The sequence below is a fragment of the Stegostoma tigrinum genome, chromosome 23, assembly GCF_030684315.1.
Source record: "Stegostoma tigrinum isolate sSteTig4 chromosome 23, sSteTig4.hap1, whole genome shotgun sequence".
NCBI lineage: Eukaryota > Metazoa > Chordata > Chondrichthyes > Orectolobiformes > Stegostomatidae > Stegostoma > Stegostoma tigrinum.
In genome coordinates, this window is record NC_081376.1 from 47,345,400 (window position 1) to 47,372,822 (window position 27,423).

At 45.6% G+C, this 27,423-nt stretch overlaps 1 protein-coding gene across 1 annotated transcript; it reads right to left on the reverse strand.

The window, feature by feature from the left end:
- Positions 1–329: 329 nt before the first annotated feature.
- On the reverse strand, positions 330–22,389 carry galr2b (galanin receptor 2b). Its single transcript, XM_048551772.2, has 4 exons — positions 22,281–22,389; positions 21,187–21,237; positions 11,137–11,528; positions 330–1,642 (listed from the first exon to the last, which is right to left on the reverse strand). The coding sequence occupies exons 2-4, from the start codon at positions 21,205–21,207 to the stop codon at positions 892–894; spliced, it is 1,164 nt and encodes a 387-aa protein (XP_048407729.1). The 5' UTR covers positions 21,208–21,237; positions 22,281–22,389; the 3' UTR covers positions 330–891.
- Positions 22,390–27,423: the final 5,034 nt, after the last annotated feature.

Here is a 27,423-nt window from a genome sequence, read left to right on the forward strand (position 1 = left end):
GCTTTCAACATGTCTCAGATCTGCCCTTTCCTGTGACTGCACAAGATCTCACTTGGAAGGGCCAACGAGGCGTCCTGGCCAATCTTAATCTGTCAACTGACTTGAATAAAAAGCTAAGTTCCCTTTTTGGCCTGAGATAAGGGTTGCGTGGTGGCTCAGTAGTTAGCCTGGATGCCTCACAGTGGCAGGGACCCAGGTTCAATCCTCGCCTTGGGCAACTGTCTGTGTGGAGTTTGCACAGTCTGTGTGGGCTTCCTCTGTGTGCTCTGGTTTCCTCCCACCGTCCAAATATGTGTGGGGTAGGTGGGTTGGCCTGCTAAATTGCCCATAGTGTCCAGGGATAGGAAGGTTAGGTGGGTTAGCCGTGGGATATGTGGCTGACAGAGATAGGGAGTGGGGCTCGGTGGGAGGGCTGGTGTGGACCCTATAGGCTGAACAGCTGTTCCCACACTGTGGAGGTTCTAGACTGACCTAACTGCTCATTCCCTTGCCCCCTGTTTCCATCATTACACCTGTGGAGCTGGTATCCATGTTACAATGTGAACCATGTCGACTTAGAGTAGTGTTAGGGAAGGAATTGAAGGGATTTCACAAATTTATAAGCTCTTCCTTCATCTTTGACATGATCTTCAATCAGCTCCTCCCTAACCTTGACCCAGTTTCTAACTAAATAACATTCTAAGGTGCCAGGGATGCTCATGTTATTCTGTTTTTGGCAGTGACTGTTATAGCTGACATTTCAAGGTAATGGTCCATTGTTTCGTTTCTCTTTTAGGCAGTAGCTGCTTACACCTACACATTGATAACTAACATAGGGACTAAGTAATCTAAAGAGAGGGCACAGGAATCAGGGAATTGGCTGGAAGTGAATGTATTCCTTTGAGCCAGCGTTCAAGATGTCTGCTGGTATGGCACTGTGATGGTCATTGCTGAAGCGGGTTGTCTGGAGAGTCGCCTATTGGTGAGCTCACAGCCCCGCTGCCTCCCGTCTTCCTCATTCAGGCGCGTGACCTCTGTGCAGCCGGTGACCATGTTCACAACGTGGACCACGTGGACTTTGTTCATCGCTTTCTTGCTCAGCAGGCAGCTGAAGACCTTCTTGAAACCTTTGCGGAAGTGTTTGGAGACCAGGGCGTAAACAATGGGGTTGAGGCAGGAGTTGGTGTAAGCCATGCAGTGAGACAGCAGCCTGAGGGCGTAGGTGGCCTGATTGAAGGGGAAGTGGCCATAGTGGAAACACAGGATGAGAACATGGTGAGGGAGCCAGCAGAGGCAGAACAACACAGTCACAATGATAATCATCTTGGTGACCTTTCTCTTGGATTTCCTGGATTCAGATATGTCTTCTATTGGGTCCACTGCTGTCCAGAGATACTTGATGGTCCTAGCATAACTCAGGCTTATAACCGCGACTGGGACTATATATCCAAATATGAAAGTGGAGGTATCCATGATTTTCCTTTTTGGTTCCTCCCATGCAGGCATGCAGATGTAGAACCACTCGTAGGGGATGAGGTCATAGTAGCTCAGGTAGGGCCCAGCGAAGACGATGGAAAGCCCCCAGATCACCGCCATGACAGTAATGGCGTTGCAAGGAGTGCGGAGCTCTCTCGATCGGAGAGGATATCGAATTGCCAGGTACCTAGGAACAGAAGTAACACGCCTATGACACACAGTTAGTTGTCACAAGCGATCGTCGTCTGTAAAAAATCATAATGTGTAAGAAACTTAGATGGACGGCGCACAACACCAGGCTGTAGTCCAAGGTGATGAAGGAGCAGCGCTTCGGAAGCTCGTATTTTCAAATAAATCTGTTGGACTATAACCCGGTGTCGTGTGACTTCTGACTTTGTCCACCCCAGCCCCACACCAGCACCTCCACATCATAGAAACTTAGGAGTAAGAGTAGGCCATTCGGCCCTTCAAAATTCCTCCACTATTCAATATAATCATGGCCGATCCTCTGATCCCACTTTACTCTTTGATCCCTCTAGCCCTGAGAACTAAACCTAACTCCCTTTTGAAAAGTTTCAATGTTTTGGCCTCAGACTGCTCTTGCTGATTCCTCTACAGATGCCGCCTGAACTAGTCTGTGTTACTACTTTTCTTAGCTTGCTTCAGATTTCCAGCATCTGATTTGATCCTTTGTGATAATCAGCTCCATTGAGTCTAGAAATTGTGATTATTGTATAGAAAAGGTTAACTGCAGCTGAGGAGCTGGCACTGAACTGAAGGTAAAGCATGCAAGTAAATGACTTAGTGACAGGGGCAGGATGTTTCCTCATCACAATATTTCTGTAACAAAAGCAGAAATTGCTTAAAATCTCGATCAGAGATAATGGGAACTGCAGATGCTGGAGAATCCAAGCTAACAAAGTGTGAGGCTGGATGAACACAGCAGGCCAAGCAGCATCTCAGGAGCACAAAAGCTGACGTTTCGGGCCTAGACCCTTCATCTGAAAAGGGGGGTGGGGAGAGGGAACTGGAATAAATAGGGAGAGAGGGGGAGGCGGACCGAAGATGGAGAGAAAAGAAGATAGGTGGAGAGGAGAGTATAGGTGGGGAGGTAGGGAGGGGATAGGTCGTCTAAGGAATGGGAGGGGGAGTTAAAATGGTTCGCGACTGGGAGGTGCAGTTGCTTATTGCGAACCGAGCGGAGGTGTTCTGCAAAGCCTCCGCTTGGTTTCCTCAATGTAGAGGAAGCCACACCGGGTACAGTGGATGCAGTATACCACATTGGCAGATGTGCAGGTGAACATCTGCTTAATATGGAAAGTCATCTTGGGGCAAGGCATGGGGGTGAGGGAGGAGGTGTGGGGGCAAGTGTAGCACTTCCTGCGGTTGCAGGGGAAAGTGCTGGGTGTGGTGGGTTGGAGGGCAGTGTGGAGCGGACACGGGAGTCATAGAGAGAGTGGTCTCTCTGGAAGGCAATCAGTCAGTCTGGCAGCATCTGTGGACAGCTATCAGAGTTAACTCTTCAGATCCAGTGACCCTTCCTCAGAACTGACAGTAGCTAGGAAAAGGATGTTTTTTATATAGAAGTTGGGGAGAGAAGGAGACTAAACAGTAGGTGGAGATAGAGCCCAAAGAGAGAGAAAACAGTTGGGCAAAGTGGGGTTAAAGGTTAACCTTGGTGAATGAGTAGCTGCTAATGGGGGCCATTAGTGACTGACAATGGGATGGTTGTGGTAGCAGACCATGCGATGACATGGTCCGGTGTGTGGGGGTCAGGATCAGGGAAAACATGCCTCAGGCCCTAAAATTGTTGAACTTAATATTAAGTCCAGAAGGAAAAACAGAAATTGCTGGAAGCTCAGCATCTGTGAAGAAAAAAAATCGGAGCTAATGTTTCGGGTCCGGTGACCCTTCCTCAGAACAGAGCCAACGAGGTGTCCCGGCCAATGTTAATCTGTCAAACGACTTTAATAAAAAGTTAATTTCCTTTTTTGGTCTGAGCTAAGGAGTGGTGGCTCAGTGGTTAGACTGCTGCCTCACAGAGGCAGGGACCCAGGTTCAATCCTCGTCTTGCGCTACTGTCTGTGCGAAGTTGGCACAGTTTGCGTGGGTTTCCTCTGGGTGCTCCGGTTTCCTCCCACCATCCAAAGATGTGCAGGTTAGGTAGATTGGCCATGCTAAATTGCCCATAGTGTCCAGAGATGTGAAGGTTTGGTGGATTAGCTGTGGGAAATGCGGGTTACAGGGATAAGGAGTAGGGCTAGGTGGGAGGGCTGGTGAGGACTCGATGGGTCGAACAGCCTCTTTCCACACTATAGAGAGTTCTGAGGAAGGGTCACTGGGCCAAAACATTAGCTGTGGTTTTTTCTTCACAGATGCTGCCAGGCCTGCTGAGCTTCCAGAAACTTGTTTTTGGTCCTGATTTACAGCGTCCACAGTTCCTTCAGTTTTATTTTTGTCCAGAAGGCTATCGTGTTCCCAAGCAGCAAATAAGATGGTGTTCTTCCAGCTTACACTGAGCTTCACTGGAGCACTGCAGCAAACCTGTGATGTTGGCCAGGAAATATGGTGGTGTGTTGAAGTAGCAGGCAACTGGAAGTTCAGGGGGTTTTTTTGCAGATAGAACGTAGGTGTTCCGTGAAGCAGTCACCCAGTCTATGCTTCATTTCCCCAATGTGGAGGAGATCACATGGTGGGCAGCGAATGCACTAGACTAGATTCTGGGAAGTGCAGGCAAAGTGCTGCTTCACCTGGAAGGTATTTTTTGGGCCCTTGGATACTGGCGAGGGAGGAGGTAAATAGCTATGTGTTACACCTTCTGCAGTTGCAGGGGCAGGTGTCGTGGGGCTGTGGGGAGGCATTAGGAATGAAGGAGGAGTGGGCCAGGGTGTCCCGAAGGGAACGATACCTGTGGAAGGCTGACAGGGGAGGGGAGGGGTATAAGAATCTGGTGGCTGCATTTTGCTGGAGGCAGTGGGGGTGGCGTTTTTTGATCTTCTGGATGTGGACGCCGGTGGAAAAGTAGGTCAGGATAAGGGGCGGTTGTGGAAGGGAAGAGAGAAGGTGAGGGCGGAAGTGTGGGAGATGAACCAGGCCCAGATGAGGACCCTGTCAACAATGGTGCTGCGGAATCCTCAGTTGAGGGAGAAGGTGGCGGGAGCGGGGAATGCCTCGCCACCCACATCCGACATCCTGGAAGTTGGCACCATCAGAACAGATGTGATGGAGACAGACGAACTGGAATAGAGTCTTTCCAGGAAGCAGGATGTGATGCCTCATAGTGAGGGTAACTGTGGGAATCAATGGGTTTGTCGTGGATAATATTGGTGGCCAGCCTATCCCCAGAAATGGAAACAGAGATGCTAAGGAAGGGAAACGAGGAGACAGAGATGGACCAGGTGAAGGTGAGAGTCGGGCAGAAGTTAGAAGCGAAATTGATAAAAAACATTTCCAATTCCAGACGAGAGAGGGAAGCAGCACCAATGATGTCATCCATATACCAGAGGAAGAGTTCTGGGTGGGGGCCGGGAATGGGGCTGGAACAAGGAATACTCCCCATGAAGAGACGGGCAGTACTGGGGTCCATGCGGGTACCCACGGCCACACCCTTCATCTGCAGAAAGTGGGAGGGATTAAAGGAGAAGTTGTTCAGGGTGAGGATAAGCTCGACCAGGCAGAGGGGTGTGGTGGTGGATGGGGACAGTTCAGGTCTTTGTTCCAGGAAGAAGCGGAGAGCCATGAGACCACCCTGATGGGGGATGGACATGTGAGGGGATTGAATGCCTGTAGTAAATAGGAGGAGGCTGGACTCTGCAAACTGGAAACTCTGAAACTGATGTAAAGCATCAGTGGAATCATGGATGTAAGTGGGAAGGGACTGGACAAGGGCAGAAAAGTATTGAGTTGAGGCAGGAAGAGATGAGTTCCATGGGGTAGGAGCAGGCAGAAACAATGGGTCTGGCCGGGCAGCACTGTTTGTAGATTTTGGAAGAAGGTAGAAGCAGGCTGTGTGGGGTTGGGGAACAGTGAGATTAGAGGGGATATGGCCAGATGAAATGAAGTAAGTGGTCATTGTGGACACAACGGTGGGGTCATGGTCTGTGCCCTCTCCCTTTCTCTGTCTCTGTTGCAGCATCAGGGTCTGCAGCTGCAGAAACCCTTCACTACCCAGTCCTCAATCCTGACCAGAGCACTGGCATTCGATTCACATAAAAATTTGCAGGACCAGCAAAGCCAGACATTGGTGAGTGTTCAACAGTCGTGCTAAATGTCAGTGTCTTCACTTCTTTTAAATTCATTTGTGGGCGTCACTGCCTGGCACAGCATTTACTGCCCATCCCTGGTTGCCCTTGAGAAGGTGATGGTGAGTTGCCTTCTTGAACTGCTGCAGCGTGGATGCTCAGTGCTGTGAACTGGGAGAGAGAGAGACACACACAGTTATAAGTCCCGCCTCAAATCCAAATCAGAACAGCTAACTCAAGCTAGATGCTCTCATCGAGCAATAAAACGTGGGAGGGTCAAAGCTTAGGAGACAGCAGGAACAGCTAGAGAATCTGAGATAACGCGATGCAGAGCTGGATGAACACAGCAGACCAAGCAGCATCAGAGGAGCAGGGAAAGCTGATGTTTTGGGGCCTAGACCCTTCTTCAGAACAAGGCCCGAAATGTCAGCCTTCCTGCTCCTGTGATGCTGCTTGGCCTGCTGTGTTCATCCAGCTCTACACCTTGTTATCTCGGATTCTCCAGCATCTGCAGTTCCCATTATCTCTTCCTGCTCCTCTGATGCTGCTTGGCCTGCTGTGTTCATCCAGCTCTACACCTTGTTATGCCAGGGTCAAAGCTTAGCTGGGAAGGGGGACGTCACTCCTGCCAGCCAGATTGGCCATGCACTGTCCTTGTGTCTGCAACTGTCAGGTCAGGACAATGGGGAAGATAAAATTTTGGCAAAGAAAGGAGAAACGCACAACTGATGAAATGCGATGATAGAATGCCCTTGATGGATAATCTGATATCCATCGAAATTAACTAAATCACACCTTTCCTGTGCGCTCAATGAGAATGCAGTCTCAGCGTCTGGAGAATTAATCTGAGCACATTCTCGAGGGGACAAGGTTGTAGCTGTCGGTTTACCTTCAATGAGGTTGAAGGGACCTTGGCGCTAATTCAGATTACAGGGCATCTTTCCACACACCTTTGGTGAAACGGCAGAGTGGAGAGGCGTTTCAAAAGTACCTCGTCAATGCAGCACTTTATTTAAAACAAAAAGGAGCAAGGGGCCAAAGTGTGAATTAATTTGAAATGAGAAATGAAGGGTTTTGCATCGCAGGCTGCAAAACGGGTAAATTGAAACAAAAACGGAAGATGTTGGAAAAACACAGCAGGGGGCACCTTGTGGAGGGAAAAAGCAAGTGATTGATTTGTTTTTTAGGCACGGGGCGTGGACATCATTTATTTCCCATCCCTAATCGCCCCCGTGAAAATGGCAGCAAAATCTTCATGAAGGGAATAGATGAAGTAGAAGCAGGGAGGTATTTCTACTGGTAGGTGAAGCTAGAACGAGGGGGCAGAGCTTCAACATAAGTGGGGGGAGCAGGTTTAGGGCAGAGTTGAGGAGGAACTTGTTCACCCAAAGGGTTGTGAATCTGTGGAATTCCCTGCCCAGTGAAGCAGTCAAGCCGACCTCATTGAATGTTTTTAAGGCAAAGACAGATAGATTTTTGAACAGTAAAGGAATTAAGGATTATGACGAGACAGGGCACGAGTCCACGAAAAGATCAGCCATGATCTTATTGAACGATGGAGCAGGCTCGAGGGGCTGGATGGCCTACTCCTGCTCCTATTTCTAATGTTCTTGAAATGCCACAGCATAGCAGTGCTTTCGGGGATGGAATTCCAGGATTTTGACTCACCAAGGAATGGTCATGTCAAGCTGATGAGTGGCTAGGAGGGGAACCTGCAGTTGGTAATGTTCCCTTGTACCTACCGCCCTTGCCCTCCTAGATGGAAGTGGTCACAGATTTGAAAGGTGATGCCTCAGGAACCCGGATGAATTTTTAAATGTTCTGCAGGAGCTGAGTTGCAAATGTAAATGCTGAGAGGATGTTTTCCCTTATGGGAGAGTCTAGCACAGTCTCAGAATAAAGAGGCACCATCTCAAGACTGAGATGAGGAGGAATTTCATCTCTCAAAGAGTTGAGACTCTTTCGAAGTCTTTGCCACAGAGAGCTATGGGAGTAGTGTTCTTGTGTATGGTTTAAGGCCAAGAAAGATAGATTCTTGACCAGTTGGGGAATCAAGCGTTATGGGGAAAAGGCAGGAAAATGGATGTGAGGAATGTCAGGTTAGCCATGATCCTATTGAATGGTGGAGCAGAACCGAGGGGACGAATGACCTACTCCTGCCACTATTTCTATGGTCTTAGTAATGAAAGGTAACAACAAGAGAAGGCCCGAAACAAGTGATTTGCCACTGGCTCAGACATCAGAAATAAAACAGTCCAAATTCATCTTTTGACATACAGGGTGGCTTTTGGAGCTTTGCATGTTTGGCAGCTGCCCCAAACTATGTTGTGTCACAAACTGCTCGCTGCTCACTCTGCAGATGCTGCCTGAACTAGTCCGTATTATGAACTAGTGTTTCTTAGCTTGCTTCAGATTTCCAGCATCTGACTTGATCCTTTGTGGTAATCAGCTCCATTGAGCCTAGAATGTGTGATTACTGTATTGAAAAGGTGAACTGCAGCTGAGGAGCTGACACTGAATTGAAGGTCAAACATGCAAGTCTATGACTTAGCAAAGAGAGTAGGACAGCTCCTAATTATTATACTGCTATCTCTCTGTGTCAGTTTCCCTCTGTTATAGTCTCATGTCTACAGCTACAGACACTTTTCTTTGCACAGAAATTATTCTTGGACTTGGCGGAGCAGATTATTACAAAAAAGTGCAGAAAATCTTGCCAAGGAAAGTAAACTATTTTGACTCTGTAAATTCTCCATGTGGTTAGCATAGTGGTAATCCATAGCTCAGGTCAGTACTCTGACATGGGTTCAACTCCCAATCTGGCAGATAGTGAAATCTGAGTTCCACAAAATCCAGAATTAAAAGCTAGTCTCATGATGACTGCGTAATCATTGCCAACTATCAGGCTGAAGCCTACCTAGTTCATTAATGCCCTTTAGGGAAGGAAATCTGCCATCCTTATCTGGTCTGGCCTACATGTGACTCCAGACCTTAACTTCCCTCTGAAATATCCAAGAGAGCCAATCAATTTGGGGCAATTAGGAATGGCTAGCGGCACCCACATCCCTATACAAAAACATCTTAGAATGCAGGAATTACTTAAGAAAAGAAAACCTCATTTAGTTAACCTTCTACCATCTCAGTACATGAATAGAAGTGCCATTTTATAATTGCAATTTGTCTGCATAAATGGTACGACAGTTTCTTCAGGGACTGATGCAGAAACAGTTTATGCTTTCATGGGATTTATGCGCAATGGACATTTATTTGCCCGTCCGTAAATGCCCTTTAACTGAGTCACTGTCCACGCCATCTCAGAGGGCATTTAAGGCCATTTCAGGGAACATTCATAGAACATAGAACATAGAACATTACAGCACAGTACAGGCCCTTCGGCTCTCGATGTTGTGCCGACCTGTCATACCGATCTCAAGCCCATCTAACCTACACTATTCCATGTATGTCCATATGCTTGTCCAATGACGACTTAAATGTACCTAAAGTTGGCAAATCTACTACCGTTGCAGGCAAAGCGTTCCATTCCCTTACTACTGTCTGAGTAAAGAAACTACCTCTGACATCTGTCCTATATCTTTCACCCCTCAATTTAAAGCTATGCCCCCTGGTGCTCACCATCACCATCCTAGGAAAAAGGCTCTCCCTATCCACCCTATCTAAACCTCTGATTGTTTTATATGTTTCAATTAAGTCACCTCTCAACCTTCTTCTCTCTAATGAAAACAGCCTCAAGTCCATCAGCCTTTCCTCGTAAGACCTTCCCTCCATATCAAGCAACATCCTAGTAAATCTCCTCTGCACCCTTTCCAAAGCTTCCACATCCTTCTTATAATGCGGTGACAAAACTGTACGCAATACTCCAAGTGCGGCCGCAGCAGAGTTTTGTACAGCTTCACCATAACCTCTTGGTTCCAGAACTCGATCCCTCTATTAATAAAAGCTAAAACACTGTATGCCTTCCTAACAGTCTTGTCAACCTGGGTGGCAACTTTCAAGGATCTGTGTACATGGACACCAAGATCTCTCTGCTCATCTACACTACTAAGAATCTTACCATTAGCCCTGTACTTTGCCTTCTGGTTACTCCTACCAAAGTGCATCACCTCACACTTGTCTGCATTAAACTCCATTTGCCACCTCTCAGCCCAGCTCTGCAGCTTATCTATGTCTCTCTGCAACCTACAGCATCCTTCGTCACTATCCACAACTCCACCGACCTTAGTGTCGTCTGCAAATTTACTAACCCATCCTTCTACGCCCTCATCCAGGTCATTTAAAAAAATGACAAACAGCAGTGGGCCCAACACCGACCCTTGCGGTACACCACTAGTAACTGGTCTCCAGGATGAACATTTCCCATCAACTACCACCCTCTGTCTTCTTTCAGCAACCCAATTTCCGATCCAAGCCAATTTCCGATCCAATTCATATGTCTGTGCCACATGCAGACTACGTAAGGACAGCAGTTTTCCTGTTATGAAGGACATTAGTGAACAAGATGTGTTTCAGCGGCAATTGATGATAGTTTCGTGGTTCACCATCACTTTCAATTCCAGATTTCCAGTTGTGTCACAGAGACATCGAGTCATAGAATCTTATAGCACGGCATCAGATCCTTCGATCCAATCCAATGCTGAACAGGCATCCCAAACTAAACTAGTCCCACCTGCCTATTGCAGGACTATATCCCTCCAAACGTTTCCAATTCCTTATCTAAATATCTTTTAAATGTTGTAACTGTACCCGGATCCAACACCTCTACTGAAAGTTCATTCCACACACAGACCACTCTCTGTGTAAAAAAGTTGCTGCTAATGTCTTCTTAAAAACTTTCTCCTCTCACCTTAGAAATATAGCCCCTAGTTTTGAAATTCCTCACCCTAGACACACCTTATCTATACCCTTCATGATTTTATAAATCTCTATAAAGTCACCCCTGACCTCCTACACTCCAGAGAAAAAAGTCCCTGCCTAACCAGCCTCTTCTTATAACTCAAACCCTCCATTCCCGGCAAGATCCTGAAGGGTCTAGGCCCGAAACGTCAGCTTTTGTGCTCCTGAGATGCTGCTTGGCCTGCTGTGTTCATCCAGCTCCACACTTTGTTATCTAAGATCCTGGTAAATCTTTTCTGTACCCTCTCCAAGTTAATAATATCCACCTTATAATATGTGGTGTCGATGAGATTTGAACTCATATCACCAAAGCATTGGCCTAGCCTGCTGGATTACTAGTACAGTGACAGCGTTGTCTCATCTCCCCTAATGCCGGGCTTAAATCTACATAATCACTACGTCGTTGTGAGATGTGAGATGAGGAAGGACCTCCAACGTGGAGAGCTACAGGAGACATTTGCCCGAATATGTCCAGTGGAGTAGGTCATTGGAAAGCAATTGCATTGATTCAGCGATCCTTCACACACTGTACCTGTCGACTGAAACAGCAGCCAGGGTGAAGCTGCTTGCATACATCGCCAGGTAAATGAAGAAATGAACAGCCTTGCACATGAATGACCCAAAAACCCAACCTTCCAGGGTGTAGATTGTGGCTTGAAATGGAACGCAAAATATGATGAAGAAGAAATCAGCCACGCTCAGGTTGAGGATGAACAAGTTGGTTGTGTTGTGTCCCATCTGGCCATTCCTGAACAACACAGCGAGCACCAGGCTGTTCCCTACCGTCCCAAGTAGAAAGATTAAAGAGAATACGATGGGGACGATGATGCTAGCTGGGTTCAGCTGGTAGCTTTCTGAAGCATTCCAATGTCCAGACTTCATGCTGTCATCATCAGGCATGTAGGCAGGTGTAGGGAGCCGGAACTGAAACGAAAAAAAGTTACTCTTCAGAAAATTGGTCTTTTACTGAATTGTCTTCCAAATGCTGACATCAATTCTGATCACTCTTCCCCACACAAATCTACCCACTATACACCAACATCTAGTGCAGTGTATGGGATAATAGTTAGAATCGAAAGGGACAAAAGGGATGAAAGTCTGTTATATTGAGTCAGTAAATATCTGTAGTTTGTTTTTGTTGCAATAGGGTATCTTAAAGCATTTATCATTTCTTAGACATGCCCCTGCACTTTTTAATTCTGCATATTTTTATCTACTGAAAGCACAAGGCAATTATGACACTGACGATATCAGGGGCCCGTGTGAGTGAGGCAATTCTTACAGGTAATGACAAAAGGAGTGAGAAATAAAAACAGCACGGTTTGAGGGGAAGGCGGTTTAAAGGAACAAAAACAGGAACTGTAGGAGAAACTCAGCAGGTCTGGCAGCATCTGTGGACAGAGAAACAGAGTTAACGTTTCCAATCCAGCGACCCTTCTTTCCTACAGCTTTGGAATTGTGATTTGACAAAGGTCCTGTCAAACACTATAGGAGTGAAAGTGAAGGTACTGATATGGACAAGAAGAATAGTTCAAATGGAAATCCTGATGGAGAGAGGAGCAGAATTTATTCAACGTGGGCATAACTGGAAAGGATGCGGCCGTGAGTCAAAACAAAACAAAAAACTGCAGGTGCCGATGATCTGAAGCAAAAACAGAAAGTGTTGGAGAAACTCTGGCAGCATCTGTGGAGAGAGAGACATTGTTAATACTTCGAGTTCAATGGCCATTCTTCAGAGCTGACGCTTGTATTGAGAGAGATAAATTCAATGTCAAATCAGTATAAAGAGAAAAGACAAATTAAGAGACCAAAGGAGATGAGATCAAGAGAGACAGGAAATACACTACTTCAACATTACTTTTAATTTTTTCGGACAGTGCATTTTGAATGTTAGCATTTTGCCTGTCTCAACTCAATGAAATAGGTAAAAGCTATTTGCTGGTTCATGTCTCAGATTAACCAGTCAACCTAGCCGGGTTAAAATTTAAACAAATCCTGGCAGTTAACTGACAAATCAACTGTCAAATGATCAGCATTATTGGTTACGTTGGCCTTGGCAATTCCTCAACCAATCCGAGTCCACTTGCCATCCAATCAAGTATCCCCTCTCAAGCAGTGTGAATGTTATTTATCTCCTTGAATTGGTATTCTTGCAAATATTTCTGGTGAATTTGAGATGGAAAACTTCAAAAAAGGTCTATTTTTAGCAATATTAAAGAGATAACAAAAAAGAAACAAAATAATCTGCCCTGCAATATTGAGACTCTAGACTCGTAAAAGATTTTCTCTTTGCGCCAGTGAGTTTAAGTAACAATAATTACCATTTATCTCATCAGGAAAGGAGTGTTGTGATAATGGGAACTGCAGATGCTGGAGAATCCAAGATAACAAAGTGTGAAGCTGGATGAACACAGCAGGCCAAGCAGCATCTCAGGAGCACAAAAGCTGACATTTCGGGCCTAGACCCTTAATCAGAGAGGGGGATGGGGAGAGGGTTCTGGAATAAATAGGGAGAGAGGGGGAGGTGGACCGAAGATGGAGAGAAAAGAAGATAGGTAGAGAGGAGAGTATAGGTGAGGAGGTAGGGAGGGGATAGGTCAGTCCAGGGAAGACGGACAGGTCAAGGAGGTGGGATGAGGTGGTAGGTAGGAAATGGAGGTGCGGCTTGAGGTGGGAGGAAGGGATGGGTGAGAGGAAGAACAGGTTAGGGAGGCAGAGACAGGTTGGGCTGGTTTTGGGATGCAGTGGTGGAGGGGACGAGCTGGGCAGGTTTTGTGATGCAGTGGGGGGAGGGGAAGAACTGGGCTGGTTTTGGGAGTAATTTAATGACAAGATTTAATTTTTTTTGGGAGTTCAGAGGTATCACAGTAATGGACCAGAACCCCAAAATATTACAGGCATTTCGGTACTCAATTTCAAAATGTGCTTTTTTAAAGAGGTCTATATATAGAGACAGAATAACTATCCTTGTACATTCAGTGGCTTGCTCATTAAAATTCTGTGTGGGACTGACAGATTGTAAGTCTAAAGGTGCCAAAGAAACTTCAGACAGGCACATAAACATCTCTTGTGGCTACAAATGTAACAAGGGACTCATAATATCTGCTCAACAGTAAGATTATCTCTGCGTATTTCGTTCCAACTTAAACACATTTGTATGTTTTGCCTTGATGTATGCAGAGAGACAGGGGTTTAAAAGCTAGTTTCAACTCAACTGGAGTGTGCTACTGGGACTGAACGTTGTTGTACGTAACAGCTTGGCTTTCAGCGTTAACATGCTATGAAGGACACAGATGAAGAGCTATCTCTTTGTCACCCCTGTGTTGCAGGTGAGGGCCTTCCTCACCCTGAATGTTACAAGTTGGCATGTTAGCAGCCAGGCAAAAAGGAAACATGGCAATAAAGGAATCTCTCCCACCCTGAAACTCAGTCATTTAGCTGGAATTTAGTTACGATTGAAAGGAATCAGAACCGTAGAATCTCAACCAATCTGTAAAATTAAAGATCGCGGAACAACTGCTCAGCTAACTATCAACTACCACCAGGTAACAGTCACAACAAGTCTTCAGGAACAAATTGGAGTCTGATCTGTGTCTCTTTCCTTTTCAGGTTCTACCTCTTGTGCTCCCCTCTTATTTCTAATCTCAAACTAAGTGCAATGCACTATCAATTCTACTGGCATGGAATACACAAACGTAGAAAATAGGGGCAGGAGTAGGCCATCCAACCCTTTGAGACTGCTCTGCCTTTCATGGCTGATCATCCAGCTCAATAAGCTGTTCTTGCTTTTCCCCCATATCCTTTGATCCCTTTGGCACCAGATACGACAATCAATTCCTTCTTGAAGTCATTCAATATCTTGGCCAATTAATTAACAAATTCATTTTGTGCTAAGTCAAGAAAGGCCAGCTAAGTTGACACCTCTTTTAAAGCATAGGTCCGTTTGGGTCTGGGAGAAAGGTATCCAAAAGGGATGGGATTCTTTATGAACCTTAACTTTGTGGCGGGCTGACCAAGGGCATGGATGAAAAGTGGGGGAGTCAGTTCTTCCCTCCTCACCCGGGCATTTAACAGTTTGGAACTATAAAGAATGAGGGAAACCCATTCAGGGTCTAGTTTTAACAGTGGCAAATACAGCAGTTTCAAATATTGTGGAGAGGTCAATGGCAAGATGCCATTTTTGCAAAACTAATAGGGAGGTGCCACAGATCAGGCAGTATGCTTGCTTCACCTGAAGTTGTCGTACCATTTATGTACAATGGTTAAAACCATTAGCCTTGTTGCTGTTTTTAATCGCAATTTCTGGTCTTTACACTCAAGTTCATAGTGTGATCACAAAAATGTGAAATTTACTGCTTAGATTAATCACTAAATGCTTTAAAATGTGAAACCTTTGCATTCCTGCTTCATTCTGTACCTGTTGACCTCTGATTTGACCTGTTTGTTTATCATGGTATGTTGTGAGGTATGGCCAATTCTAGCAATGTACCATTCGGCTGGTCTGTATTGCCTTGAGTCTATTCAGATTGTACCATTCCTGGTTGTATTTCAAGAACTGTTGTCGTTCTTTCGGCATATTTTGAGAGAAAGGTTTATTCCCATGATGGGTTGCTAATGCCTCCTTTAATGACTCAGCAGCCAATATTTTCAGTTTATCTTGGCACCCTCTTAAAATGTGATTCTTCCAGCTCGGCACCTTTGGTCAAAACATGGAGGTGAATTCACACGGAAAGGTGAGACTATCTATCCTTGAGCAGAAATAACACAGCACAGAAGGAGGCCTTTCGGCTCGTAATTCCTGCGCTAGGTGTTTGACGGTGCTATCCAGTGAGTCACTCTCCCTTTAACACTGTAAATTTTCATGCTTCAGGTTCACATTCAGCCTCGTTTGGGAAGGTAACACTGTATCTGCTTTTACTGCCCCTTCAGCATTTGTTCCAGAATGATATTAAGAGCAAAACTGAGGTCATTCAGCAGTTGAAGGCCTACTTGACAAAAGGTTAGGTGGCCATGATTGTAGGAGGTCAATCAATTAAGCCTATTACTGCAGGAATTCCGCAGGGACATTGTCAACTTCAGACACATCAAACAATAATGTTCTCTCTATTATGAAATCGGGGTGAGACTGTTTTCTAATGATTTTAAAGTATTCAGAACATAGAACAGCTGAGCACAGCACAGACCCTTCGGCCCACAATGTTGTGCCAATCGATTATCCTACTAAATCTACCCTGCATGCCCTACATTTTACTATCATTCATCTGTCTATCCAAGAGTCTCTTAAATGTCCCTAATGTATCTGACTCCACTACCACTGCTGGCAGTGCATTCCACACGCTCAACACTCTCTGTATGAAGAACCTACGTCTGACATCTCCCCTATACCTTCCTCCAATCACCTTAAAAATTACGGCCCTCGTGATAGTCATTTCTGCCCTGGAAAAAAGTACTGACTATCCATTCTGTCTATGCCTCTCATTACCTTGTACACCTCTATCAAGTCACCTATCATCCTTCTTTGCTTCAATGACAAAAGCCCTAGACCACTCAACTTTTCCTCATAAGACCTCCCCTCCAGTCCAGTTCAGTTCTGTTAATAACTCCTTTGAGAATAAGTCATGTCAAGTGATATTTTTATTTGTTCATTCATCACCATCACTGACCGGGCCAACATGTATTGCCCATCTCTAGACCCGTTTCTTCCCTGCTGTTATTAGACTGTTGAATGGACCTCTCTAAATTCAAATAATGTTGATCTGCATTTTGGTGCAACAAACAGGGTAGGGCTTACACAATTAGTGGTATGACCTTGGGTAGTGTTATAGAACAGAGGGACCTAGGGGCACAGGTACATAATTCTTTAAGGTTTGCATTGCATATAAACAGGATGGTTCAAAAGGAGTTTAGTCCACTCACCTTCATTCCTCAGATCATTGGGTGTAGGAGGTAGGACGTTATGTTGAGGTTGTATGGGGACATTGGTGAGGCCTCTTCTGGAATAGTGTCCAGTTCTGGCCGCCCAGTCATGGGAAGGATATTATCAAGCTGGAGAGGGTTCAGAAGTGATTTACCAAGATGTTGCCAGGTATGGAAGGAATGAGTTATAAGGAAAGGCTGGACAGACTGGGACTTTTCTCACTGGAGTGCAGGAAGTTGAGAGGTGACCTGATAGAAGTTTATAAAATAATGAGCGGTATAGATAGAGTTAATGTTCGTTGTCTTTTGCCTAAGATGGGAAGTTTCAAGACTACTGGGCGCATTTTTAAGGCGAGAGGCGACAGATTTTAAAAAGATGCAAGAAGCAATTTTTTTTACACAGAGGGTGGTTCACATGTGAAATGAACTTCCTGAGGAAGTGGTGGATGAGGGTACAATTACAACGTTTAAAAGACATTTGGATGGGTACATGAATAGGAAAGGTTTGGAGGGATATGTGCAGGGGCAGACAGGTGGGACTAGTTTAGTTTGGGATTAAGTTCGGCATGGACTGGTTGGACCGAAGGGTCTGTTTCCCTGCTCTATGACTCTATGACTCTGTGACCTCCTCTGCAGTGTAACCTTGCATACCTCACTCTGTTTAAGCACTCTATGATCTGCACGTCCTTGTTTGCTATGATCTGCCTGTACTGCTTGCAAAACAAAACTTTTCGCCATGCCTAGGTACATGTGTCTACAATAAATCAAATCAAAGAGAAGGTGGTAGGGATTTGCCTTTTTCAACCATGTGGTATGGGCAGGCCAGAAACACCACTGGGGGGCAAAGGGGGCTCAAGGCATTCACCTTTTGTTATGGTGCAAACATCTGTTTCTGCCTAAAGACAGGTTGGCAGATGACAATTCTCTTCTGTCATGAACAAATTCCTGAACGTTGCGCAGATCCTTTGAATGTTATTATCATATTTTGTTCGGATACATTGGTGATTAGAGGAAACCAGGTGTTAGCATGAGGATTTATGCACCAAATCTCCACTCTGTGCTTTTGAATCCTAACAATTCATTTTGCACAATTCGTATGCATGCACACATCCAAACACGTGCACACCCAAACACATGCACACATCCAAACACATGCACACCCACACGCATGCACACATCCAAACACATGCACACCCAAACGCATGCACACCCACATAAACACTTGTGCACACAAATATACAAGCACACATATGCACATACCTGCAGGTGACATAATTAACAGACAAAGCAAAATCTACTCTTTTCTCTCTTTTTTTAAGCAGAGGTTTTGTGCATTTAAAATTAAAAGATTCATTCCTGTATTAAATTGGTGGATTGAGGAATATCACACAAATGTGTTAAGTATCTTTTCACTAATATGATCAAATCTGACATCAAAGTTTTATTCTTAGCAGGGAAGTTCCTTTCCTCCTCTAGTTAATCTCTAAAGATCATTGTTCCATTGAATTGTGATTACGGAAAGTTCCAGAAGCACTATGTGCAATTTCACATTACACACACACATCCACCCCCGTGCCCTCCCGACACACACACACACACACACACACACACACACACACACACACACACACACACACACACACACACCCATGCATACAAGAACACATACAAATACAGAAACACTCTGATGCACATGCACGCACACATACACACACGTTTACAGATGCACACACACCACACACACATCCACACACACATCCAAACACATGCACACTCAAACATTTGCGCATACACACATGTACACTTGTGCGCACAAATGCATGAGCACACGTATGCACATACCTGCAGGTATATGCGCACATACATATACGCACACACAAATTTACATACACACATCTGCATTCTTACATTATTATAATGTGAAATATATTGCACTAATGTATGTAATATTAATTCCTTCACTTGATAACACTGATGAATTACTGTATGAATAACATTTGCTGTGATTACTCTTCAATCAATAAAAATGAAGATCATTTCAGTAAAGTTTTGCAGTCCATTTAGACAACATGCAGAAACATAGACTGAGGAACAAAGCTCCTTCTTTTAAATGTAAATCTGTTCATTAATCTTCTCAACATGCCAGCTAAACAATTCATTATTCAGGCTTATTATTCAAGAGTCCAGTCAGAGTGCAAAGAGATTATCTATCATATTCTCAGCTGGCAACCAGAATTATTATAGAACAGTCTTTTCTTGCAATGATCAGAATATCTGCATCCTGCAGTTAAAGGTTTGAGATGATAAGCATTTATTCTTCCTTACTTTGATGGATGAGAGCTTTAACAGAAAGAAAATAAAGACCAGCTTACAGTTTAGGTCAATGTCATCTCTTATATGATGTTATGCCTAGTATCAATTTACAAATTGATTGCAAACACTCAGGAGAACAAGGAAGCGGGACTTCAGTTAGGAAGGTAGATCGGAAAAGTTAGGGTTGTTTTCCTGGGAGAATCAAAGGCCAGGAAGGGATCCAATTGAAGAATTCAAGACTGTGAGGGATCTGGGCAGACTAAATGGGAAGAAAATGTTCCCACTCACATAAGGATCAAGAAAGCGAGGATGCAAGTGTAATGTTATTATTGATAACAGAAGCAACAGTGATAGGAGGAAACACTGATGCAGGAATTACAACTTCACATCTATAGCACTGCACCTTGTCATCCCTTTCAAGCAATTCTTGTTTTTCTGCGCTCTGTTACATCCCTGTCCTATGGTAACACTCGATGGTGATGGTAACTGTTTAATATAGGCTGTAATGTTGCCTTTTTAAGGTAACATTGAACTGATATTCTGGTTTTGCAAGTCTATGTACGTTTCTGGTTCTTGATCTTTTGCCGTAGTTTAAACCTCTGCATGATCAATCAGAAATACAGCATGTGAAGTCAATGTTGAACAGATGGATGGTTTTCCATAAACTTGCTTGGTTTAGAATTGTTACAGTGCAGAAGGAGACCATTTGGTCCATTGTGTCTGGTCTGGCTCTCTGAATGAACATTTCATTCAGTGTCATATGGCCTCTTTTTGCAAAGCAACAACTCCATGATCCTTTACATGCAGTGCATGGGTCCGGTCTAGAATGTACTGCCTGAAGGTCTGGGGGAGGCAGATTCAACGAGGCGGTCAGGAGGGCATTGGATGGATATTTGTGAAGTAACAATTTGCAGGGTTACAGGGAGAAGGTGAGAGAGGAGCACTGAATGAAATGTTCATTCAGAGAGGACAGAAATTGCTGAAGAAACTCAACAGCTCTGTGGAGAGAGAAACAGAATTAATGTTTTGGATCCAGTGACCCTTCTTCAGAATCCCCTTCCTGAGTTTCTGCAGTAATTACTGTTTTTGTTACAGCACCCACAGTTCTTTGTCTGTTTTCTCTGTCTGAAATGAGGTGAGGGATGTTAAGAAACCGAACCGTTCTCACGGTGAGGGCGAGGGGGCGAGGGTGTGTGTGTGTGTGTGTGTGTGTGTGTGTGTGTGTGTGTGTGTGAGAGAGGGAGAAAACAGTGGTCACAGAGTATAGCAAACACCAAACCATGAATTCCCAATTTTAAGAAGGAGCAGGTGAGTGAATCGAATGTTGGAATGATTCACACTCGAGAGTATGACCTCGTCCCCTGTCCCGACACACACAGCTCATAATCTGAAGGGACTCCCACACTCACTGATGATAGCCCAGTGACAGAGCAAGCCTGCTGATGGGACACTGAACTTTTCCTATTCATGTACTAATCTCAATGTCTTTTAAACATTGTAACTGTACCAACATCCATCACTTCCTCAGGAAGTTCATTCTGCGCATGACCCACTCAATGTGGGTTTTTGGGGTGGCTCAGTGGTTAGCATTGATGCCTCACAGCACCAGGGATCCAGGTTCAATTCCGCCCTTGGGAAACTGTCTGTGTAGAATTTGTACGTTCTCCCCATGTCTGTGTGGGTTTGCTCCGGTTTCCTCCTACAGCCCAAAGGGGTGCAGGCTAGGTAGATTGGCCATGCTAAATTGCCCCATAGCGTTCAGGGATGTGTAGCTTAGGTGGTGAAAGGGGGATGGGTTTGGGTGGGTGCTTTGAGGCTTAGTGTGGACTTGTTGGGCTGAAGGGCCTGTTTCCACACTGTGGGGATTCTTTAAAAAACAATGTGTAAAAAAATTGCCTCTCAAATCTCTCTCCTCTCACCTTAAAAATGTGCACCCCGTCTTGAAATTCCCTACTCCATGGAAAAGATGTCATTAACCCTATCTATACCCCTCATTATTTTGTACATTTCTATCAAGCAACATCACAACCTCCTACACTCCAGGCATTTCCTTGTAACTCAAACCTTCCACACCTGGCAACATCCTGGTAAATCTCTTCTGAACCCTCTCCAGCTTAATCATATCTTTCCTATAACGTAACTATAACGACCCAATAACAATTTTTAGAAACCTTGGGGTGTTGGGGTCAGTATGATTAAGAGCAGCCTAAATGCTATGTTCTGCACGACCCTCCCTGCGGGCGCTGGAAGCCCTAACACTCAAAGCCGTCTGGTTATGAGGAATGGGCAGACCCGGGCGCGGGAGATGATGTTACCAAACACTTGCTACATCGTCCGTCTCCAGTTTACTCACTTCAACATCAGAGGCTCCCATTAGTCAGTTCCAGGGCTCCCGGCTTGGAATCTGGGGAACAAACATCACCAGGTTAAAAGAAAACTCACACAAAAAAAGAGAAAACCGCTGGGATTCAAATCTTCTCCGTTGGGATAGCACCGGCGCTAGGGGGCTGAATGGCCTCCACTTGCACTGTAACCCATTCATGAGCGCGTGTTTAACCTTTATCTTCCGTCTAACTTTGACCGTAGCAGGTTATACGTTAAAATTTAACTACTATTTAGATTTTCCTTATATATCTATTGTAGCAGTCAGCGAAATCTGCTTTTTGCTTTCTTCTTCAGAGCAACTGTGTTTCTGAGAGTTTTTGTTTTCTTATATCGGCACAGTTTGTTTTTCAGTTAAACTGGCAGCTCTCCGTCTCTCTCTGTCTCTGTCGCGTTTCTCCGCAGTGCCACTGACGGGCAAGCTGACATTCTCCCTGCCGGCCAGAAATGCTCACCCCTCGCTCGGTGTGGGCAGTGTCTGATTCACCTCACTGATTTCCCCGGCTGGGGGCACAGGATGAATTCGGAAAGTAGAATTGAAGCGGAACGCGATGGGGAATTGTCAAGCTTTCGGTTCAATAAGCAGATGCAAACACAACATTGAGCTTACAGCAAAACCTACTCCCATATAACGACTATTTATACTTGTGTGTGTTTGCATAACTATGGACGTTTACAGACGACTTTGTACGGTTATACACTGCTGCTGTAAATAAGTTCAAATATTCTCCCCAGCCCTGCACACTGGTATTCGTTAAATGCTTTCAGCTCCTCAGCCGCTCTCTCGGTTTACAATACCCCCATTTCGAGCTTTGTCCATCTCAATTTAATTCGTGACATGAGTAAACAGAAAATGCTTTGCTCAGGCACATCGCAAACACCGATACACAAGTATAAGAATCTAGAATCACTCTGTATATTTGCAAATGTCCTCACATAGACATTGCACGCTACATTATCGCTCAATGCTGCACATACCGATGGCTTTGAAGTCTAACCGGATACCTCAGGGCACTTTGGTTAAAGTTAAAAGGGAGAATTTCGGTTCTAGTTGTGGCATTGTACCTGAATCCAAATGTGGAAGTGACTCTGCGTCCCGTTTCTGCGATTCCAGTCGAGCAGCTCCGTCTCTCCCTGTCCCTCTGCTCGAGGCTGCTCTCCCGGAGCCGCTCCACCGTCACACTCCCTCGCTGCTGGGAGCGGAGATACAGTGCGCAGACTCCACCCTCACACACTGACCCTCACACACTGAACCCCACACTCACCTTCACATTCACAAACTCACTTTAGACCTAAACACCCAGACACACCCTCACATTCACACACTCACCCTCAATTTAACACTCACGTTACACACATTGGCCCTCACACACCCACCCACCCCTAATCTCACATTCACCCAGACACATGCCCTCTCACAAGCTCACACTGACCCTCACACTCACACACCTACCCTGACACACACACTCAACCTCACATTCATCCACATACTGACCCTCACACACACACTCACCATCAATCTCACACTCACACAGACACACACTCTCACAACCTCACACTCACACACACACTGATCCTCACACTCACACACACTGACCCTCACACACATATTCAACCTCAATCTCACACTCACCCAGACACACCCACTCTCACACTCAATCCAATTCGATTCACTCCGAATGATATCGGAGATGCCGGACACTGCAAAGACTATGAGTCCTGACAACACACCAGCAATAATACTGAAGACTTGTTCTCCAGAACTTGCTGCTCCCCTAGCCAAGCTGTTCCAGGACAGTTACAACACGTGTCTATTCAGCAACGTGGAAAATTACCCAAGTATGTCCTGTACATAAAAAGCAGGACAAATCCAACTCGGTCAATTACCACCCCATTCAGTTTAGTCTCGATCATCAGTAAAGTGATGGAAGGTGTCAGTAACAGTGCTATCAAGCAGCACCTGCTCAGCAATAACCTGCTCAGTGACACCCAGTTTGGGTTCCGTCAGAACCACTCCGCTCCTGACCACATTACAGCCTCGGTTCAAACATGGGCAAAAGAGCTGAATTCCAGAAGCGAGGTGAGAGTGACAGCCCTTGATATCAAGGCTGCATTCAACTGAGTGTGGCATCAAGGATCCCCGGCAAAACTGGAATCCATGGGAGTCCGGGAAAACTCTCCAGTGGTTAGGGTTATCCCTGGAATAGAGGACAATGATTGTGATCGATGGAGGTCAGTCATCTCAGCTCCAGGACATCTCTGCAGGAGTTCCTCAGGGTAGTGTCCTAGGCCCAGCCATCTTCAGCTGCTTCATTGATTATCTTCCCTCCATCATAAGGTCAGAATTGGGGATGCCAACGACTGCACAATGCTCAGCACCATTTGTAACTCTTCAGGTACTGAAGCGATTCATGTCCAAATACAACAAGGTCTGGACAATATCCAGATTTGGGCTGGCAAGTGACGGGTAACAGTCATGCCATACAAATGCCAGGCTATGTCTATCACCCCTTGACATTCCATGGTGTAACCGTCACTGAATCCGCAACATCCTGGGAGTTACCATTGACCAGGAACTTAACTGGACTCACCACTTAAACACGGTGGTTACAAGAGCAGGCCAGAAGCTAGGAATACCACAGCGAGTAACTCACCTCCTGACTCTCTAAACCCTGTCCGTCATCTACAAGGCGCAAATCAGGAATGTGATGGAATACTCCCCACTTGCCTGGATGAGTGCAGCTCCAACAACTCTCAAGAAGCCTGACACCATCCAGGACAAAGCAGCCTGCTTGATTGGCACCATGTCCACAAGGATCCACTCCCTGCACCATCGACTATTACTATCAGATTTCTATCTCAATGGAATCAAGTTAGGTAAAGGGGAAATCCAATGAGATCTAGGTGTTCTTGTACATCAGTCAATGAAAGGAAGCATGCAGGTACAGCAGGCAGTGAAGAAAGCAAATAGCATGCTGGCCTTCATAAGAGGAATTGAGTATAGGAGCAAAGAGGTCCTTCTGCAGCTGTACAGGGCCCTGGTGAGACTGCACCTGGAGTATTGTGTGCAGTTTTGTCTCCAAATTTGAGGAAGAACGTTCTTGCTATTGAGGGAGTGCAGCATAGGTTCACGAGGTCATTTCCCGGAATGGCAGGACTATCATATGTTGAAAGATTGGAGCGACTGGGCTTGTCTACACTTGAGTTTAGAAGGATGAGAGGGGATCTGATTGAGACGTATAAGATTATTAAGGGATTGGACACTCTGGAGGCAGGAGGCATGTTTCCGCTGATGGGTGAGTCCAGAACCTGAGGACACAGTTTAAAAATAAGGGGTAGGCCATTTAGAACAGAGTTGAGGAAAAACTTCTTCACCCAGAGAGTGGTGGATATATGGAATGCCAAATGGCCTACTCCAGCACCTATTGCCTATTGTCTATTGACACTCAGTAGCAGCAGTGTGTACTATCTACAAGATGCACTGCAGAAATTCACCAAAGATCCTTAGACAGTTATCTTCCAAACTCACTACCACTTCTAGAAGGACAAGAGCAGTAGACACATGGGAACACCACCACTTTCAAGTTCCCCTTCAAACCACTCACCATCCTGACTTGAAAATATATTGCCGTTCCTTCACTGTTGCTGGGTCAAAATCCCGGAATTCCCTCCCTAATAGCATTGTGGGTAAACCCACAGCATATGAACTGCAGGGGCTCATGAAGGCAGCTCACTACCACCTTCTCAAGGGACAATGAAGGATGGGCAATAAATGCTGGCCCAGCTGGCAACTCCCATATCTCACAAATGAATAAATAGAAAAGAACACTCACATCCTCGCCCTCAACCCCACACTCACAAACTTACCCTTAACCTCACACGCTTATCCAGACACGCTCACCCTCGCCCTCAACCCCACACTCACAAACTTACCCTTAACCTCACACACTTATCCAGACACAGTCAGCCTCGCCCTCAACCCCACACTCACAAACTTACCCTTAACCTCACACACTTATCCAGACACAGTCAGCCTCGCCCTCAACCCCACACTCACAAACCTACCCTTAACCTCACACACTTATCCAGACACAGTCAGCCTCGCCCTCAACCCCACACTCACAAACTTACCCTTAACCTCACACACTTATCCAGACACAGTCAGCCTCGCCCTCAACCCCACACTCACAAACCTACCCTTAACCTCACACACTTATCCAGACACGGTCAGCCTCGCCCTCAACCCCACACTCACAAACCTACCCTTAACCTCACACACTTATCCAGACACGGTCAGCCTCGCCCTCAACCCCACACTCACAAACCTACCCTTAACCTCACACACTTATCCAGACACGGTCAGCCTCGCCCTCAACCCCACACTCACAAACCTACCCTTAACCTCACACACTTATCCTGACACGCTCACCCTCGCCCTCAACCTCACATTCACACAATCACCTTCAATTCACACTCATCCTCAACTTTATACAACCTCACAATCACCCAGAGACATTCATTCACAGACACACCATCACACAGCCACCTCACACACACCCCAGACATACTCACCCTCACACATCTCCTCGCATTCATACACACCCTCAAACTCACACAGCCTCTCACGTTCACCCCTCCACCCACACTGACACTTACACCCACCCTCACACTCACACTCACCCACATTCACTCTCACATTTTCATACTTTCACACATACCTTCCTATTCAGACTCACTTTTTTTACTCATTCATGGGATGAGGGCATCGTTGACCAGGCAACATTTATTGTCCATCCCTAGTTGCCCAGAGGGCAGTTAAGAGTCAACCACATTGCTGTGGGTCACATGTAGGCCAGACCAGGTAAGGATGGCAGTTTTCTTCCCTAAAGGACATTAGTGAACCAGATGGGACTTTTTCCGACAATCAACAATCGGCAACGGATTCGACATTGACAATCGACAACATCATTATTAGACTCTTCATTCCACATATTTATTGAATTGAATTCAAATTCTACCATCTGTTGTAGCAGGATTCAAACCCACATCCCCAGGGCATTGTCTGGATCTCTGGATTAACAGTCCAGCGATAATACCACTAGGCCATCGCCTCCCCAAAAACTCACGCGCACACTCTTACGCTCATTCAAGCCCTCGCACATACAGGAGCCTTCACACTCACATTAAGACTTTCTCACAATCACACACTAACTACATATTCATCTACATATATGTAGTGGCACATTCTCACTCACACACACTGTCATAGTCATAGTGACACCCAGTTAAATAAACAGCTGCTTTCACATCCTCGTTCACACAACCTCTCACACTCACACTCATTGACACACACCCTCAGACTCACATCATCGCTAGTGTTCACACACACATCCTCACACACTGACATACTGTCTTTGTCTCTCACACACTGAACTCTGAACCTCCTGTGGGATCACACTCAGCATCTAATAAGTAGTTAGAGATAGAACATAGGACATAGAACAATACAGCACAAAACAGGCCCATCAGCCCTCGATGTTGCGCCGACCTGTGAACTAATCTAAGCCCCGCCCCCTACACTATCCCATCATTATCCATATGCTTATCCAAGGACTGTTTAAATGCCCCTAATGTGGCTGAGTTAACTACATGGGCAGGCAGAGCGTTCCACGCCCTTACCACTCTCTGAGTAAAGAACCTGCCTCTGACATCTGCCTTATATCTATCACCCCTCAATTTGTAGCTATGCCCCATTGTACAAGCTGAAGTCATCATCTTCGGATGTTCCTCACTGTCCATCCTATCTAGCCCTCTGATCATTTTGTATGTCTCTATTAAATCCCTTCTTAGCCTCCTTCTCTCCAATGAGAACAGACCCAAGTCCCTCAGCCTTTCTTCATAGGGCCTGCGCTCCAGGCCAGGCAACATCCTGGTAAATCTCCTCTGCACCTTTTCCAATGCTTCCACATCCTTCCTGTAATGGGGTGACCAGAACTGCACGCAATATTCCAAATAAAGCCGCTCTAGCGTTTTGTACAGTTGCAGCATGACATCACGGCTCTGGAACTCAATCCCTCTACCAATAAAACCTAACACACCGTAAGCCTTCTTAACAGCGCTATCAACCTCGGTGGCAACTTTCAGGGATCTATGTACATGGGCACCAAGATCCCTCTGCACATCCACACGACCAAGAATCTTTCCATTG